General features: G+C 43.2%; 1 protein-coding gene across 3 annotated transcripts in view; it reads left to right on the top strand.

Moving 5' to 3' along the window:
- Nucleotides 1-19,931, top strand: part of rps6ka1 (ribosomal protein S6 kinase a, polypeptide 1) — a 120,180-nt gene that overhangs the window by 70,214 nt on the left and 30,035 nt on the right. Inside the window, exons 1-4 of one of the 3 annotated variants that reach the window (XM_024146221.2) lie at nt 7,191-7,299; nt 8,792-8,845; nt 14,709-14,825; nt 17,934-18,015. In XM_024146221.2, the coding sequence (XP_024001989.1) occupies nt 7,252-7,299; nt 8,792-8,845; nt 14,709-14,825; nt 17,934-18,015 (301 nt within the window). In that variant the 5' untranslated portion in view covers nt 7,191-7,251. Of the gene's footprint in view, nt 1-7,190; nt 7,300-8,791; nt 8,846-10,221; nt 10,516-14,708; nt 14,826-17,933; nt 18,016-19,931 lie in introns of those variants that run through there. The other 2 variants (XM_024146219.2, XM_024146220.2) reach the window with 2 other exon arrangements.

The raw sequence follows: 19,931 nt of genomic DNA, 5'->3' as shown, positions 1-19,931 counted from the left end.
TCACTCACCGAAATCTCACTTTCACATTTCACTGTCTCTCACTGTCTCGCACTCTCTCCCTATCACTTTTCCTCCCTTGTGTGATCTCTGCCCTTGGCTCTGTCCTCTCTCTTCTCTCTCTCTCGTATTGCCCCACCACACTGAAGTAGTTATGTCATAGATATATATGATACTCAGGAAGGGGACTTTGTTGAGCTGGAACAGTAGGACAGAGAATAGACCTACACTGCCCTCGTGTGGTCACTACTGTGCAATACATCAATCGGTCGACATTGATTCACAAATGGTTTCTTTGCTGCTTTGGGACTCGGACAAATGCTATGCCACTACCTTTCAAGCGAATCATTTCACTACCGCTAAACAGTGATACTTTCACTGTGGTTTTGATGTGAAAGTGTTTTATTACTGAATGTGGAAGTGATTTCGAAGGGTGTAGTGTCTGTTAAAAACACATTAAAGGGCCACATCAGAGGAATTGCCGCACCTATTTCGAGTAATTCCTGTCCTAGAGCAGAAATTCTTGTTTAGGTTCCACCTTGAAGACTGACGCAGGCTGCTAATACAGTGCATTCGGAAAGTATTCAGAACCCTTCACTTAAAATCCTTTTTTTTTTTATTTTTTTTTTATATAAATAAGGCTGTTCCATTTTTTTTTTTTTTACCCTCATCAATCTACACACCATGATGACAAAGCAAAAACAGGTTTTTAGAATTTTGGGCAAATTTACATATGCATTCAGACCCTTTACTCTACTTTGAAGCATCTTTGGCAGCGATTACAGCCTCGAGGCTTTTTGGGTATGACGCTACAAGCTTGGCACACCTGTATTTGGGGAGTTTCTCCCATTCCTCTCTGCAGATTCTCTCAAGACAGGTTGGATGGGGAGCGTCGCTGCACAGCAATTTTCAGGTCTCTCCAGAGATGTCCGGACTCTGGCTGGGCCGCTAAAGGATATTCAGAGACTTGTCCCGAAGTCACTCCTGCGTTGTCTTGACTGTGTGCTTAGAGTCATTGTCCTGTTGGAAGATGAACCTTCGCCCCAGTCTGAGGTCCTGAGCGCTCTGGTGCAAGTTTTCACAAAGGATCTCTCTGTACTTTGCTCTAGTCATCTTTCCCTCGATCCTGACTAGTCTCCCAGTCTCTGCCACTGAAAATTATCCCCACAGCATGTGGCCACCGCCATGCTTCACCGTAGGGATGGTATTGGCCAAGTAATGAGCGTTGCCTGGTTTCCTCCAGACCTGAAGCTTGGCATTCAGGCCAAAGAGTTCAATCTTGGTTTCATCAGACCCGAGAATCTTGTTTCTCATGGTCTGAGTCCTTTAGGTGCCTTTTGGCAAACTCCAAGCGGGCTGTCATGTGCCTTTTACTGAGGAGTGGTTACCATCTGGCCACTCTACCATAAAGGCCTGATTGGTGGAGTGCTGCAGAGATTGTTGTCCTTCTGGATGTTTCTCCCATCTCCAAAGAGGATCGATCTCTGGAGCTCTGTCAGAGTGACCGTTGTGGTGGAATATTCTATTCAAGTGAGAGAGACTTGGTCATTTCTTCAAACAATCGTCTTTATTCAATAGCGATTTAATTATTGCAATTATGACACAACAGTCTTGACTGTTGGGCCGAGATCCTACCCTTTAAAGACCATGCTGTTCCTTATATACCCGATACCAAGACTTCTCAGTCATAGCTGGTTCAACCCCTCCCATATAGATTGGAGGCACCATAATTGGGGGCACCATTCATCCTGTGGTCACATGCTTCTGGTGTTGTCTCCCAGATGCCAGGATAATCAGGAATACTGAGGCCTTTGTTCTGTTCCTCCAGGCTATCTCTCTCGGTGACACCCACCACATCTGATCTATGGAATGCCAGCTGTAGGTTTTTTTTAATCACCAAGCCATCACTTAATCAGTTGCCAGCCCAAGCTCCATAAAGACGTCTCTCAGAAAAGAAGAGCGAGAGTCCTAATAACCTCACTCTATTAAATATGACAATCATTTGGTGCATAAATATAACAATCTTGTAATCCTGCTAACACACCATCGGGTTATTGGTCACCTCCCTGACCAAGGCCCTTCTCCCCCGATTGCTCAGTTTGGCTGGGCGGCCAGCTCTATGAAGAGTCTTGGTGGTTCCAAACTTCTTGCATTTTAAGAATGATGGAGGCCACTGTGTTCTTTGGGACCATCAATGTTGCAGAATTTTTTGAGTCTCATAGCAAAGGGTCTGAATACTTATGTAAATAAGCTGTACTGTTTTTATTTTTAATAGTTTAGCAAAAATTTCTAAACACCTGTTTTCACTTTGACATTATGGGGTATTGTCTGTAGATTGAGGAACATTTTTATTTAATCAATTTTAGAATAAGGCTGTAACGTAACAAAATGTGGGAAAAGTGAAGGGGTCTGAATACTTTCCGAATGCACTACATATTCAGGAATTGGGGGTGGGAATGTGTTGATTTCCACGTGTAGCAGACAAATAACAACAAATAGGGCACTGACTGACAGCTGTCAGTGTAAGTAGCTAGCATGCTAACCTTAGCCAGCTAATGGAAGTTATTAGCACCATTTCAGTTAAGTGGCATACTGTAAGTCAGGTGAAAATAATAATTCCAGAAAAAGAGTACCAGCCTACCTGTTATGAGTCTCAGCGGTGCCTATATGGGCTGTTGACATGCTGATGGTTGACGTTTTTTCTGACTCTTGCCGTTTGAAAATTCAAGTGAAACTATTGGATTCCAGACTTCATTAATATTTGGACATGCACACGGACATGATCAAATCGCTATATTTTTTGTTCTCTCTGTTGTCATTTCAGCACGCTAGCTAGCTATATATCACAATGCTTTATCTAAATTGCGGTCGCTAATCCGCCATAGAAAGAATATAAACTCCGGTAATATGGATAGCCTAACTATTGAACTGTTTGGAGCTTGTATTGAAGCAGTTTTGTTTTGCATGGCCCGGTTCCCCCGAGTGGGTGGAGATTTCTCTTTAGGATCAATGGAATGGTGGAAAAATGTGCAAATACTCTAAACCTGGGGCACCAGGCCATGCAAAAATGAATTTGCATAACTTTAGTAGTCAAAACCATTAATCTTGGGGCGATGGGGGAAGCGGGGTTCTAAAAATCAATTATATCGTGCAATTTTACCATTTCTAAAAAGGCCATTTTTTTTTATGTAGACTAGTTCAAAAATAAGTGCAATTTGACAAATTATCTAATGGCTTACGAAAATTTGCTGGTAAAGGGGAAGTGCAAAAACATTAGTTTGCACCCCCTATTTTAATTTGCTCCATGAGAAGTGTAGGGTCGTCACAGCCACAAAGTCATAAACCCTGTTAATTTTAACTTTTTCCTTCTTAAAATCTGATTTTAAACCAAACTCAACTTCACCTTAAATTAAGACCAAAAAGCAAATTTTTGTTTTCATGAATTTGATATAGCCACTTTTGACCCAAAGGCCACAGAGAAAAGCTGTTTGGCTCTTGTCGATGACTCGCGAATTGGAGGAACTTTGCATCAGATGTTTCTAATTAATAAATCTGAAGTCACAAATTCAGATTTAACCCTTCAACCCTAAAATCTATTAGACTTTGAATAAGAATTGATTTACATTGTTGCGAAACATCATGGTTAGGCTCTGACCATCTTTCAGCTCAAAAAAGTGAATTTCTACTGGTGTGGGTGTTAAGTGAATTTGTACCAGACTCATTTAGGACTCACACACCTATTGAGTTGTATTCTTACCTCTTCTTGTCATTGTATTTCAACCAATTCCATCTCACACTAATTCAAGGTAATGTAAGCCGCCAGGGATTCTGTATTCAGAAAGAAATGCTTAGCTTCACGCAACTTCAGGTCTTAATGGAAGGCAAATAAAATTTCAGCACCAAAATATTTCATCCAGCCTGTCGACATGCAAGTCATTTCCTCTCCTTCCTTTCTTTGCTGATTCGTTGCAGAAGCAAACAGAGTTTAGTGCAATGGATCATGACCTTTCAGTACAGATATTGAATGAGAACTAACCAAAACGGAGCACACTGACTTGTTCAGTGATACAACAACACTATGCACATGCATGTTTCTCTTGTTCACGGTTTTTCGACAACTAATTTACCAATGTCGGTTCAATTATTTGAATTCCATTTCATTCAGTTTTTTTTCTGTGGGCTCGATGTGCAATTTCTGTAGAGATAAATCAGATCAAGCCTGAACTGTGCGATACAGTAAAGAGTTGTAGTTTTCAACAGGCCAATATTCGACATAGTTTAGTGCAGAAAACATAGTAATGGACTACAATGACCACACTCCATTGCGCGTCTGCTTAAACTTGTCCCGTCTGTGTAGACCAGACACGGAGACTTACCATGCAGAGCCTTTCAATCTGACGTCTACAGTGGCCGTGCAGCATTTACTGCGATGAGGCCTCCACTCGTAGTGTTTCAGTGCTAATCTCTATAGCCATCCATCTTAATTACAAGCCACAGGCTAAATCAAAAGACAAGACCTTACCTCTTCTTGAGATTTTGGAGTCCGTTTCCCGGTGCTTGACATAGGAGCTCAGCCAAGATAGCATGACGTAAAAAGACCACCTTTGCCAAGATAATCCAGCCACCTGACAGGTGTGGCATATCAAGAACCTGATTAAACAGCATGATCATTACACAGGTGCACCTTGTGCTGGGGAAAATCAAAGGCCTCTCTAAAATGTGCAGTTTTGTCACACAACACAGTGCCACAGATGTCAAGTTGAGGGAGTGTGCAATTGCATGCTGACTGCAGGAATGTCCACCAGACCTGTTGCCAGAGAATTTAATGTTAATTTCTCTATCATAATAATCGTTTTAGAGAATTTGGCCGGACGTTCAGCCTGCCTCAACCGCAGACCACGTGTAACCACGGCAGCCCCGAACCTCCGAACCTTCGCATGAATCTTGGTTTCAACTGTACTGGGCAGATGACAGACCACATGTGGGCGAGCGGTTTTCTGATATCAACGTTGTGATCAAGAGTGCCACATGGTGGGGTTATGGTATGGGCAGGCAGGCATAAGCTACGGATAATGAACACAATTGCATGTTATTGATGGCAACTTGAATGCATAGAGATACCGTGACGAGATCCCGAGGCCCATTGTTGTGCCATTCATCCGCCGCCATCACCTCATGTTTCCGCATGATAATGCACGGCCCCATGTCGCAAGGATCTCTACACAATTCCTGGAAGCTGAAAATGTCCCAGTTCTTCCATGGCCTGCATACTCACCAGACATGTCACCCATTGAGCATGTTTGGGATGCACTGGATCGACGTGTTCGACAGCGTTTTTCCAGCTCTCGCCGATATCCAGCAACTTCGCATGGCGGTCACCAGATGCTGACTGGTTTTCAGTCAATATCAGATTTTACAATACATCAATCATGACAGATTTGACAAATATCCACTTTGTTAGATCAGATTTGTTGAATGTGTGCCAATCATCTAGCGTCCTTCTATCCCCCACGGTCTGCATTCCATTGACCTCTCTACCGCATCTATCCCCGTTACCGCCCCGATCTCTTTCCAGGAGGTCAAACTCATTTTCGTGTCTTTTGAAATCCCTACACATCATAAAGATGTTTTATTTGTGAATTGTTCTGATAGCCTTTCGTCAAAGTACTGCAACTGAGTTTGTGTTTATACAGGGTGTACCGTCCCCCCACTTACGTCGACCAATCATGTCAATGCGGAGCTATACGGAGCCCTCCGCATTGTTAAAAAAAAAAATGCGAGGCTCACGGCATCACACTCTCCCTACAGAGCCTTTGGTCAGCATTTCCCGATCAAGCATAAATTGGCGTAACGAGAAGAAAGCACACATGATCGAAAGGGATAGAAAGCAGTTGATCTGATTGATAGTTGGTATGCCTTATTTACTTGAAAGAGCTATTAAAATAGTGATTTTGTCAGACAGCATAGGCAGCAGCTCTATAGAGATGAGATGTTGGTTTGGAATGAAATAATAAAGCCATCGAGTAAAATAACATTTTTATTCAAGTAATGTGAATAAATGATTGTTAGTAAGTGATAAGCAGTACTTGTATTAATTGTTTTATTCAGTGTTACAGCATTCAACCCACATATTGCATAGTGCATTTAATGTCAAGAAAATAATCGAAATCGAAAACTGTGATATCCTTTTTTTATAATCTAACCGGACTGACCTTAAAAAGCACAAATCGTGGGGTGGCGCACAATTGGCCCAGCGTCGTCCGGGTTAGGGGAGGGTTTGGCCGGCATGGATGTTTTTGACCCATCTCGCTCTAGCAGTGCACGCTGACACGGTCGCTAGGTGTACGGTGTTTCCTCCGACACATTGGTGCAGCTGGCTTCCGGGTTAAGCGGGCATTGTGTCAAGAAGCAGTGCGGCTCGGCTGGGTTGTGTTTCTGAGGACACATGGCTCTCGACCTTCGCCTCTCCCGAGTCTGTATGGGAGTTGCAGCAATGGGACAAGACTGTAACTACCAATTGGATACCACTTTTTCTTTTTTTTTAAAGCGCTATTCGCTCAGCACTTTTCGCTTACAAAAAAAGTGGGTGATATCTTGCTTCTCCTGCAGATATTCAGTGTTTCCGCCCTGGCTGCACTGTGGGGCTGACTTTATTATCTCAATTATTTTGTACAGGGAACAGACAAAAACTCTGAGTAAAGATCATAGAGTGCCAATAAATGGCACTGAGTTCTAAGATACAATTATGTGGTAAAGGTCCTCAATCAGTTAGTACATGTCTGTTGTCCCTGCCTGCTGCTTAGCAACACAGCACAGCAACAGTGACTCTAAAGAATCCATCCCTTCCTCTTTTTCACCATGGCTTTCTCAAGTCGAGGCCGTCATGGTCCAACACGATGTAGAAAGAAGTGTCTGCAGTGCTCTGCAGTGCTATTTGATAAGTGGTTTGTGGGTACTTTTATACGTGTGTGTGTGTGCATGCGTGCTTATTACATGGTATGTGTTTGTCTCTTTCTGGTCATGACTGAGTTTAGTTTGCTGTGGCTTCCTTAGGAAGTCACTTTGTTTCCTCCTCAGATTATCTGCAATAAATCAGTCTTCTACCGGGGTGACATGCTCTTTGCATTTCCCCATTTTACATGTGTGTGTGTGTAAGATTAGCTTATTGCCCCATTCTGAGTGTCTCACAGTACGTGTCTCACAGTACGTGTCGAAGTCCTAGACCGTGTGACATGGGAAACTCCGGTTGACAAGATGTGGAGGCACATATTTCGCACCAAACAGGGTTTTCGTGTGCCCCTGGCAAGTATCACACCGTGTGTGTGTGTGTGTGTATTGCTTGGCTGTGTGTATTGCTTGGCTGTGTGTGTGTGGTGTATTTTAGGAGCTAAAAAGGGGGTTTCAGTGACCTGAGAGGTAGGCGTAGGAAACGCATCTGGCAGTAGCCTCTGACCTTGACCGAACGACGTATTCTTCCTGACTGTCACAGTGGAAAGGCAAAGGCCAGAGTACAGTCAAAATAGACTCTCCTAGAACCTCTGACTTCAAATAAGTTGACATTTTGTTATTCATCACTTGTGTCTGAGACTTTCTAAAATACATGAACATGATGACTGAGGAACTATAAATGCTATCGTTGTCGCTAAATGTTTTAGTAGTTATACCATTCTAGAGTCACTGGTTTGATATCTTGTTTTTTGGGGGTGAGGTACCCAGCACCACTTTGAGCAGATTTGCCTTGTCTCTGGGGAATTTTACTTGTTCCATCTCTCTACAAAGAACTTAAATTACTTCTAGTCAGCACAGTGTGCAAAAGCCTATTGAGTGTTCTGTCAGGTGAAATGAACTAATTTACAACTTGGCTTAGGAAATGGGTTGTAGCCTTCTCGGGAAGAGCAAGAGACTGTGAAACAATTGTATATATTCGCTGTTGGCTTTGTGTGTATGTATGTATTTTGTGTGTGTTAACGGAGAAAGTGGGTGGACAGGACGCACACTCACTGCCCCTCCACTGTGTCCATGTGTGTGTCACTTATTTATAGAGCCCACAACTCCTAGCCTAAAATAATGCCTTTATTGGTGGCTAACCCAATGTCATGTGGTAACATCATACAAAAACATATCTTGTTTTTCTCCTTCCATCGCCTCGACAACCAACCTTTGCTGTAAACGCTGCATGTGACGAGTCCTATATGGGTCACGTCAATTCCGAGCCCAACCCGACCCACCCGCATAGAACTGTTTCGAGAGCCGATCCGTAACACGACAAATAACATCAATTTATTTCATGTTTTTTATGACTCCAGAGGAGTAGGCTATTATTCTCCTCCCTGTTAATTTGTCTGCATGTCTTTTCAACGTTTGGATAGAAGGAAACTATTCCGTGAATTAAGGGTGATATGGCTATCTTATTAACACAATGAGATGCGGCACATTGAAAGACTATAGCCGACCAAATAAAACAAGACCTTTACACTCAGTATTGTTTAGATAATCAAATAGTTTACTTGAAACTTTTCAATTAAACTATTCCAAGAGTCGCATATAGGCTGCAAAAAAAAATCTTTATTTAGTAGGCTCTACTCAAACGTTTACCAGCCACCGGTTTAAAATTGATATGGCCTGCCTTTGGTCTAAATGAACGAAAGCCTGAATTAACATAGTAACGAACCGTTCCACTCGCCAGCCGATTTCTTTGCGGGTCAACTGTGCGGAACCACGGATATCTGACCCGATGCAACACTCTGTGACATACAAACCTGAAATCCTTTTCCCTGTGACACCTTCCAATCAGGACCGGTCCCATATTACCTGGGTAGAGAAGGACTTTGCCAATTTCAATGCCAAGGTAAGATTATTCCTCATTCATTGGCTTTAGCTCACTGCCAAGTCAGTACACTCTATTCCTCTATTGCTTTGCTGGGCTAAATCAATACTGTCAACAATGCTAGCATTTTCCGCGACTAAATTACTGTCTGTCTCAAATGACTGGAGAGCTATTGCATTTCGCTCGGTAGTCCATCCGCCTCGGTGTGGCTGTCTGAGAAGAGAATGTATTTCTTTAGAAGAATTGGCACCTTGCTCGCATCTTGGCTCTAGAAATGCACTCTTCAACATCAGTTTAAAATCCCTGTGGATTTTCTAAGGCTATCGTCGCATAGCTGTGTGTACTTGATAGCTACCAACACAAATGGCTAGCTAGAACAAAGTGTTAAGATAAAAAATAAAAAAATTAACTAAAAAGATTTCAAAGCAATACAAATCAGTTGTCCCGTAGGCATCTACAGAGGGAGCTAAGAGCTGTGTCGTCGGTCATTTCCCAGCAACTTCAGTAAAAAGGCAGATACCTCAAGCTTTATTGACTCTCCTTTTAAAGTGTCTCTTAGTCCAGGACTAGGCTCTGTGTGTGGGGAAACCTGCCCAAAATGAGTTGTCTTTATCTCCTCGCGAGCTGATTTATTACTGTTATGAAGACAGTTGATCTGCATTACAGTAGCAGTGAAACACTATACAAGATGTCTTGATCGGGTTATAGTATCTAATATGCAGTCTTAGGAGCCTGCAAAAGAAAGTGACTTAGCAAGTAGATGGAGACTTTGAGTGAAAGTGTTCTGTGAAGCTAAGAGGAAGTGTGTATTGACTCATATAGACACACAGTGACAGTGTGTTTTGTAGGGATGTGCAAGGCCCTCTTCTCACACAAAGACAGGGGTAAAGACGAGGATGGCAGGAAAGAGGCTGTAAGAGATGCTTGTCATCAGGCTGTAAAAGTGTCCCGGTCTCCGCTCTCTCACTTTTTTCCCCCTGTCTCTCTTGCTGTCTGGGTCATGGTGTTGGCAGTTAGGGAGGCGACACCTCGTCACTCTACCCGCTCTGTGACCATAGCCAAAGGGAAACGGGGGCAGAGCGGCGCATGATGGGACGGGAGGGGCCGCTGACCTGTCAGTTCCAGCAGGAAGGAGGAGATTTATCATCTGTGACATCAACTTCAGCGAGGAGGGCTGAGGATGAACTGTCTCTCTCTCTCTCTCTCTCTCTCATTCACACACTAGTTGTGTGGTTTCTGCATACAGGTCTCAGTGCAGACTCTTTGTTCCTTCCTGCCTCTCTCGCTCTCTCTCTCTCTGTGTTCAGCAGTAGTCAGAGCTCTGTGCTTTCAGAGGACAGGACACACAGAACTAACAGTTTGCTTACATACAGAGAGTACAACTTTCACCCCATCTTACCATGCAGTCTACCAGTCTGGTATGAGAGTGGGGACTCTGTCCAGAGGTAGGGAGGTTGGGACTGGGATGGGGTCTAGGCTGGCAAGGCGATGTTGAGATGGAAAAGGACAGGAGGAAGTTTAAAGTGAGCCGCTTGCTGACCCTCTACCTCTTCAGGAAGCACCATAACAAGGCTTTGGCCAGCATCAGCGCACCACAGACACAGATTGGCCATGGCACCTCTACAGAGAAAGAGACAGGCTATGAGACAGACGCCTTCCATGCAGACAGTCTCAACAGGACCCAGTGGAAGGTAATGTGGTCTTCACACTGGGGAGAATGGTCATGCAATTAAGTGAATTTTCGACTTAAGATGAAGGCTTTGCACCATACAGAATTAGATCTTCGCTTATTGTCATATGATTGTGTGTGGACTATGGCACAGGAAATGTGCAAAAGGTGTGTGTTAGTCAGGATGTGTTGTCAGTGTTTCTCCTATATTAATTTAGCAGTGGCGGGGTGCTGCTTTTTTTTACAAAATAATTTTTGGGATGGTGAATGACAAACAATATAAAGTATGTAGAAAGGTTAATGGAGCTACTCAGTATAAAAAATAAATGTCTTCTCACTGTCAACTGCGTTTATTTTCAGTAAACTTAACATGTGTAAATATTTGTATGAACATAACAAGATTCAACAACTGAGACATAAACTGAACAAGTTCCACAAACATGTGACTAACATAAATTGAATAATGTGACCCTGAACAAAGGGTGGGGGGGGTCAAAATCAAAAGTAACAGTCAGTATCTGGTGTGGCCACCAGCTGCATTAAGTACTGCAGTGCATCTCCTCCTCATGGACTGTACCAGATTTGCCAGTTCTTGCTGTGAGATGTTACCCCACTCTTCCACCAAGGCACCTGCAAGTTCCCGGACATTTCTGGGGGGAATGGCCCTAGCCCTCACCCTCCGATCCAACAGGTCCCAGACGTGCTCAATGGGATTGAGATCCGGGCTCTTCGCTGGCCATGGCAGAACGCTGACATTCCTGTCTTGCAGGAAATCACGCACAGAACGAGCAGTATGTCTGGTGGTCATGTCAGGATGAGCCTGCAGGAAGGGTACCACATGAGGGAGGAGGATGTCTTCCCTGTAACGCACAGTGTTGAAAATGCCTGCAATGACAACAAGCTCAGTCTGATGATGCTGAGACACACCGCCCCAGACCATAACGGACCCTCCACCTCCAAATCAATCCCGCTCCAGAGTACTGGTGTTCTTGCCAGTCCTGTCTGGTCCAGCGACGGTGGGTTTGTGCCCATAGGCGACATTGTTGCCGGTGATGTCTGGTGAGGACCTGCCTTACAACAGGCCTACAAGCCCTCAGTCCAGCCTCTCTCAGCCTATTGCGGACAGTCTGAGCACTGATGGGAGGGATTGTGCGTTCTTGGTGTAACTCGGGGAGTTGTTGTTGCCATCCTGTACCTGTCCCGCAGGTGTGATGTTCGGATGTACCGATCCTGTACAGGTGTTACACGTGGTCTGCCACTGCGAGGACGATCAGCTGTCCGTTTTATCTCCCTGTCTGGCTGTCTTAGGCGTCTCACAGTACGGACATTGCCATTTATTGCCCTGGCCACATCTGCAGTCCTCATGCTTCCTTGCAGCATGCCTAAGGCACATTCACGCAGATGAGCAGGGACCCTGGGCATCTTTCTTTTGGTGAAGTTATTTGGATTATTACGAATTCTTTGAAAAACCGGGTCCTGAAAAAGGGACGTTTCTTTTCTTTGCTGAGTTTATGACGAAATGTGTAGAATTGCAGGAAATTAGCTTTAAAGTAACTGCCCAGTGAAAATCTCACTTAAATGTTAATTGCGGGTGTTTATCATTGTTACCTTCACAGGTGTTCGCCATGCTAACTGCTTCACAGCATGTTTGGTTATTTGCAACCTAAACAAAGATAAATATTGATAGTAGGAAAATGGAACAATATTAACGTATGGTTCTTTGTCTTGATTTGTTACTAAGGTACATTATTTTATATTTATTGCAATAAACCATGCTAGCGTTATGAGACGTTATATACAGTGGGTTTGTGAGGGTTTTTACTTTAAAGAGATTAACTTGACACAAGTTAGGCCTCCCGAGTGGCACAGCAGTCTATTGCAGTGCTAGAGGTGTCACTATAGACCCTGGTTCGTTCCCAGGCTGTCTCACAACCGGCCGTGATCGGGAGTCCTATTTGGCGGCGCACAATTGGCCCAGCGTCGTCCGGGTTAGGGGAGGGTTTGGCAGGGGGTGTAAGCCATCATTGTAAATAAGTATTTGTTCTTAAATGACTTGCCTCGTTAAATAAAGGTTACATGAAAAAATAGGTGTTGTCAGTTTAAGTGGTTTAGCAGTGTGGTAGAAGTGTTTGGTCAAGTGTTAGCAGTGGTGGAAATATTTAACCAATTGTCATAGTTCAGGTATCTTTACCTCAACAGAAAATGACTCAAGTAAAAGTGAGTCACCCAGTAAAATACTACTTGAGTAAAAGTCAAAGTATTTGGTTTTAAATATACTTAAGTATCAAAAGTAAATGTAATTGCTAAAATATATACTTAAGTATCAAAGTATACATCTCTTCAAATTCCTTATATAAAGCAAACCAGGTGGCACCATTTTTTTTTTTTTTAATGTATGGATAGCCAGAGGCATGCTCCAACACAGACAGAATTTACAAAGCATGTGTTTAGTGAGTCTGCCAGATCAGAGGCAGTGGGGATGACCAGGGATGTTTTCCTGACGAGTGTGTGAATTAGACAATTTTCCTTTCCTGCTAAGCATTCAAAATGTAACGAGTACTTTTGGGTGTCAGGGAAAATGTATGGAGTAAAAAGTACAGAATTGTATTTAGGAATGTAGTGAAGTAAAAGTAGTCAAACATATAAATCGTAAAGTACAGATACCCCAAAAAACGACTTAAGTACTGTCAAGTGTTTTTACTTAAGTACTTTACACCACTGAGTGTTAGTGTCTAGTGTTAGAGTTCCACCCTCAGTAGTAGGACTTCTGTCCACTCAAGGTGGTCTTGTTTTGTTCACTTCACATGGTTACTACCCTGCCATGCTTTAATTCTGCATACGGTCCCATAACGGGCCTGGGGTTGGTTAATTTTCTTGACTAATGTCTAACTCTAAGCAAACGTGGGTAAAAAGTACTGTATGAAGGCAATGTATTTGCTCAAGGACACAGACTGCAGATGCAGTTCAACAAAACAAAAGTTGGTCTGTGTGTACTCGGGTTGGGTGGTATCCAGATTCTCATACCGTTTCTGTACCATACTGGGGGTATATGGTATTAGCGGAAGTGCACACAATGAAGAAAAAAAAGTCTCTGCTGTAACCAAGACACTTGATCTTGACTTCTATCCACTTAGCTAGTAAGTTAGCCAACCAAATGCTGGATCTAATTAGTTCGACATATCTTCGATTTGTTATAGTTATAAGCAGTGGCGTAGCACAACGCCCCCGTTGATATTTTTAATACTCCAGTGGACAGTATGAACGATATATCGCCCGAGCCTATTGTGTGAATGTTCCGTTGTAATTGCGGTACGATACAGCTATTTAAGATGTTTTGGGTAAGGTGAAGTAGGCCTCAGCTCAAAAGCAGCCTCTTTGCTACAACGCTGGTGTAAAAATATAACTATTTCAAGCTGTGGCTATGGTTACCATTCTCAATGTCATTGACAGTGCTATCAGTTTGTTTCCAGGGAGACTCATAACACAAACACATACATCGGGGTTGTGAACTTCCCGTGGTTAATTTTCACAGGGTTTTCTGTCTACTCTCTTGTTTCCCCTCTCCATCAGTCTGTGCCCAGATGTTTTCTTCAGCAGTTGAGAACGTTGAACTCGTCTTAGGATGAACCCTGCGTGTGTTACTGCTCTGTATCCTTCGAAGGAAACACACTAGCATTGGATAGCACTGTTGCACCAAGCCATTTCCTTTCTCTCAACTAAGCTCTCTCGCTTTCTATGCTCTCTTGGCTACACCTATTGTTTTCAACCCTCTTCCTCTTTTCGGTTGGCTTCTCTGCATCGTCGCTTCGAATGTACACACACTTTAATCAGGACACACCCTTGTGTGAGAAAAGCGTGACCTCCCGGCAACTTTCTAGTGGCCTCCTTCTTTTCCATTCTGAAATACTCTTCATCTTTATGTGCTAAAACGTCTGCTAGTTTCCTCACTGGTCCATTTGGAGAGATCCAAGAGAGACCGCTTTGTACTAAAGGACAGGCAGCCGAAGTTCAAATCGGTGTATTCAACCTCAAAATACACAGTCACTTGAAAACACGCGTATTGTATCATGGTTAAGATCAGTCTGATGAGCAGACGGGTTGAAATGTTTTCGCATTGTGTAGATTATAATCGAGCTCGGAAAGGTTCCCTCCGCCCACTATGCTGCGAGTATCATGGATAATGGACGTTCTCCCCCTCTGTCTCTCTCTCTCTAGGAGGATGACATCATCAAGGAGATTAACATCACCCACGTGGTCAAGGAAGGTTCGGAGAAGGCCGACGCTCGCCAGTTTGAGCTGCTCAAAGTGCTGGGCCAGGGCTCCTTCGGCAAGGTAAGACGTCACCCCTCTAAGGTAGCACATGGCCTTCTATCAAATACCCCCCTCATGACAGATCTGAGACGTGGTTCACATTGCAATATACACAAGTATACCTTTTGTTTTGAACGGTCATCTCATGTCTCGTGTTTTGAACGGAACAACTCATGTTGCTGATGACAGCACTTGACCGTTGAAAGCTTAGCACTACAGTCAAAATACATAATAATTTGCCTCTAAATAAGCGTGCAAAAAAACCCGGTTTCCTAGGAAACAGTTTCCAAAATGCAGTGTTCAATCTCCCCAAAGTATTGCTTCTTATTGTGTTTGTGGACAGATCAAAAAAAGCGTATGCACCATAATTAAGAGGGTTTTAAAGCCTGTAGGATGCAAGAATCCATTTACATTTGTATGGTTTGAGATTGTTCAGGCGTGCTCTGGTGCCACTATGTTAGTAATCCACACCTGGATTAGCCTGAGACGCACACAAACATGTAACCGATGTGAAAAATGACAAGCTAGTTAGCGGTGCGTGCTAGTGGGGTTCAATCGGTGACGTCAATCGCTCGGAGACCTTAAAATGGTTGTTTCCCTTGCGGAGTTTTTGTGACGCGATGGGTAACGATGCTTCTTGTGTGACAGACGATGTGTTCAGAGGGTCTTTGGTTTGAGCCCAGGTTGGGGTAAGAAGAGGGACGGAAGCAACACTGTTAGACACAGACACACACACCTGTCATTCAGCTCACTGCTTCACCCACTCCTCTAGCATTGTGGCACAGGAGGTGGTCTAGATTAACTTTATTTAGACCACGTGAAACACATTATTGACAAATCCATTCAATGTTCATTGTAATTAGTTCAGTTAGTATGTACAGGACCAGTCAAAAGTTTGGACACACCTACTCATTCAAGGGTTTATCTTTATTTTTACTATTTTCTACATTATAGAATAATAGTGAAGATATCAAAACTATGAAATAACACATGGAATTATGTAGTAACCAAAAAGGGGTTAAACAAATCAAAATGTATTTTATATTCTTCAAAGTACCCACCCTTGGCCTTGATGACAGCTTTGCACACTCTTGGCAGTCTCTCAACCAACTTCACCTGGAATGCTTTTCCAACAGTCTTGAAGGAGTTCCCACATAAGCTGAGCACTTGTTGGCTTTTTTTCCTTCACTTTGCAGTCCAACTCATCCCAAACCATCTCAATTGGGGCGGCAGGGAGCCTAGTGGTTAGAGCGTTGGACTTGTAACTAGAAGGTCGAATCCCCCTAGCTGACAAGGTAAATAATTTGTCGTTTTGCCCCTGAACAAGGCAGTTAACCCATTGTTCCTAGGCCGTCATTGAAAATAAGAATTTGTTCTAAACTGACTTGCCTAGTTAAATAAAGGTAAAATAAATAAATTGGGTTGAGGTTGGGTGATTGTGGAGGCCAGGTCATCTGATGCAGCACTCCATCACTCTCCTTCTTGGTCAAATAGCCCTTACACAGCCTGGAGGTGTGTTGGTTCATTGTCCTGTTGAAAAACAAATGATAGTCCCATTAAGCGCAAACCAGATGGGATGGCGTATCGCTGCAGAATGCTGTGGTAGCCATGCTGGTTAAGTGTGCCTTGAATTATAAATAAATCACAGACAGTGTCACCAGCAAAGCACCATCACACCACCTCCTCCATGCTTCACGGTGGGAACCACACATGAGACGATCATCCGTTCACCAACTCTGTGTCATACAAAGACATGGCGGTTGGAACCAAAAATCTCAAATTTGGACTTATCAGACCAAAGGACAGATTTACACCAGTCTAATGTCCATTACTCATGTTTCTTGGCCCAAGCAAGTCTCTTCTTCTTATTGGTGTCCTTTAGTAGTGTTTTTTTGCGGCCATTCGACCATGGAGGCCTGATTCACGCAGTCTCCTCTGAACAGTTGATGTTGAGATGTGTCTGTTACTTGAACTCTGTGAAGCATTTATTTGGGCTGAAATTTCTGCGTCTGGTAACTCTAATCAACTTATCCTCTGCAGCAGAGGTACCTCTGGGTCTTCCTTTCCTGTGACGGTCCTCATGGGAACCAGTTTCATCATAGCGCTTGATGGTTTTTGCGACTGCACTTGAAGAAACTTTCAAAGTTCTTGAAATTTCCCTCATTGACTGACCTTCATGTCTTAAAGTAACGATGGACTGTCGTTTCTCTTTGCTTATTTGAGCTGTTCTTACCATAATAGGGCCTGATTGGCTCAAACGCATTAAAAAGGAATAGAAATTCCACAAATTAACTTTTAACAAGGCACACCTGTTAATTGAAATGTATCGCATGTGTCTACCTCATGAAGCTGGTTGAGAGAATGCCAAGAGTGTGCAAAGCTGTCAAGGCAAAGGATGGCAACTTTTTGAAGAATCTCAAATCTCAAATATATTTTGATTTGTTTAACACTTATTTTGGTTACTACATGATTCCATATGTGTTATTTCTTAGTTTTGACGTCTTCACTATTATTCTACAATGTAGAAAATAGTCAAAATAAAGAAAAACCCTTGAATGAGTAGGTGTGTCAACTTTTGACTGGTACTGTATATAGACAAACCAACTCCATGTTAACTCGTATTCGTTCCATTTAATCTCCCAATCTCCCATCAGACTGCAAGATCAGAAATAGCAAAACATAATTTCTGGTTGAGCTCATTGCTCTTGATGTCTGGTCGTTTCAAAATGGATTGTGAATGTAATAAATGTATAGATAGGTTTAACTTCCATATTGTTCACTAACTAGCACAGTATAATAGATGTTTACCTAGCAGTTTATGGAACATTGTCTATCATTTTATGGTATTTGCATGTCATTTGCAGTTCAAGAAAATCCCCATGGAAAATCAAAGACCAAAGTATTTTGTTTATTGAGAAGTAGTTCTACCAATGAACATTCCCCTTGTCAGTCCCATAGGTTTGTAGCCTAATGCACTGGATTGACCATAGAAATAGAAATACCTATGTATACATTCAATATGGCTGCCGGTCCCTCCGTCACAGAGCATAGACTTGAGTTGGAATGTCCCTTCTAGTTCTTCATTATCTATGGGATTGAGAGTTGGATGTTGTCTTGTGTTGCCTGCAGGTTTTCTTGGTGCGGAAGGTAACGCCTCCCGACAACAACGAGCTGTACGCCATGAAGGTCCTGAGAAAGGCCACCCTCAAAGGTACACACACGTTTGTTTTTACTATCCTTGATTCCCATTAAAAATCCTGTTTTCCCTAACCCCTAAAGCTAACCCTTAACCCCAAACCCCTAAACCTAACCCTAAAATTGCTATTTTCCTTGTGGGGACCGGTAAAATGTTCCCACCTGTTCGAATGTTCTTTTTATTTTACTATCCTTGTGAGGACTTCTGGTTAGAATGGCGTCGGAGGAGATGGCTGATGTTTTATGGGCTCCTAACCAATTGTGCTATTGTGTGGTTTTTTTGCGTTATTTGTAACTTATTTTGTACGTAATGTTTCTGCCACCGTCTCTTATGACCGAAAGGAGCTTCTGGATTTCAGAACAGCGATTTATTTACCTCGTACTGGACGAAGATTATTTCTTTAACGAGTCGGACGCAAAGGATTTACTTCACACACCGGATAAGGCCCAAATCCCTGTCATTCGCATGAAGAAGACAGAGATATAGGGGACGTAGGTCGGGGTGCCTTGTAAGGAACCGACGGCAAGTGGTTAATCCGTCTCTACCATCCGTCCTATTAGCCAACGTGATTGGATAATAAACTGGATGAGCTCCGTTCAAGACTGTCCTACCAACAGGACATTAATAACTGTAATATCTTGTGTTTCATCAAGTCGTGGCTGAACGACGACATGGATAAGCTGGTGGGGTTTTTCCCTACATCGGCAAGATAGAACAGCTGCCTCCGGTAAGACAATGGGTGGCGGTCTGTGTCTATTTGTAAATAACAGCTGGTGCACGAAATCAAATATTAAGTAAGTCTCGCCTGAGGTAGAGTATCTCATGATAACCTCATGACTCTCTATTTAAAAAAAAAAAAAATAATAAATAAATTTTTTAAATAATAATTTAACCTTTATTTATAGGCAAGTCAGTTAAGAACAAATTCTTATTTACAATGACGGCCTACCGGGAAACAGTGGGCAGAACGACAGATTTTTACCTCGTCAGCTCAGGGATTCGATTCCGCAACCTTTCGGTTACTGGCACAATGCTCTAACCACTAGGCTTCCTGCCGCCCCAAAGTAGATGTCAGAAGTGGGATTTAACAAGAAAGTTTTCGGAGCTGTCTATTTACCACCACAAACCGATACTGGCACTAAGACTGCACTCAACGAGCTGTATAAGGCCATTAGCAAACAAGAAAAATGCTCATTCAGAGGCGACACTCCTAGTGGCCGGGGACTTTAATGCAGGGAAACTGAAATCCATTTTACCTCATTTCTACCTGCATGTTACATGTGCAACCAGAGGGGGGAAAAAACTCTAGACCACCTTTAATACACCCACAGAGACGTGTACAAAGCTCTCCCTCGCCATCCATTTGGCAAATCTGACAATAACTCTATCCTCCTGATTCCTGCTTACAAGCAAAAACTAAAGCAGGAAGTAGCAGTGATTCGCTCAACTCTGTAATACCACCATAGTCCCTGTGCCCAAGAACACCAAGAAAACCTGCCTAAATGACTACCGACCCGTGCAGTCATATCTATAGCCATGAAGTGCATTGAAAGGCTGGTCATGGCTCACATCAACACCATTATCCCAGAAACCCTAGACCCACTCCAATTTGCATACCGCCCCAACAGATCCACAGATAATGCAATCTCTATTGCACTCCACACTGCCCTTTCCCAGGAACACCTATGTGAGAATGATTTTCATTGAACACAGCTCAGCGTTCAACACCATAGTGCCCTCAAAGCTCATCACTAAGCTAAGGACCCTGGGATTAAAACGGCTCCCTCTGCAACTGGATCCTGGACTTCCTGACGGGCTGCCCCCAGTTGGTAAGGGTAGGTAACAACACATCTGCCACGCTGATCCTCAACACAGGGGCCCCTCAGGGATGTGTGCTCAGTCCCCTCATGTACTCCCTGTTCACTCATGAC

The sequence above is a fragment of the Salvelinus sp. IW2-2015 genome, unplaced genomic scaffold, assembly GCF_002910315.2.
Source record: "Salvelinus sp. IW2-2015 unplaced genomic scaffold, ASM291031v2 Un_scaffold16326, whole genome shotgun sequence".
Taxonomy (NCBI): Eukaryota; Metazoa; Chordata; class Actinopteri; order Salmoniformes; family Salmonidae; genus Salvelinus; species Salvelinus sp. IW2-2015.
The sequence above is the reverse complement of the archived record's forward strand: the minus strand, read 5'-3'. Positions and strand labels throughout refer to the sequence as shown.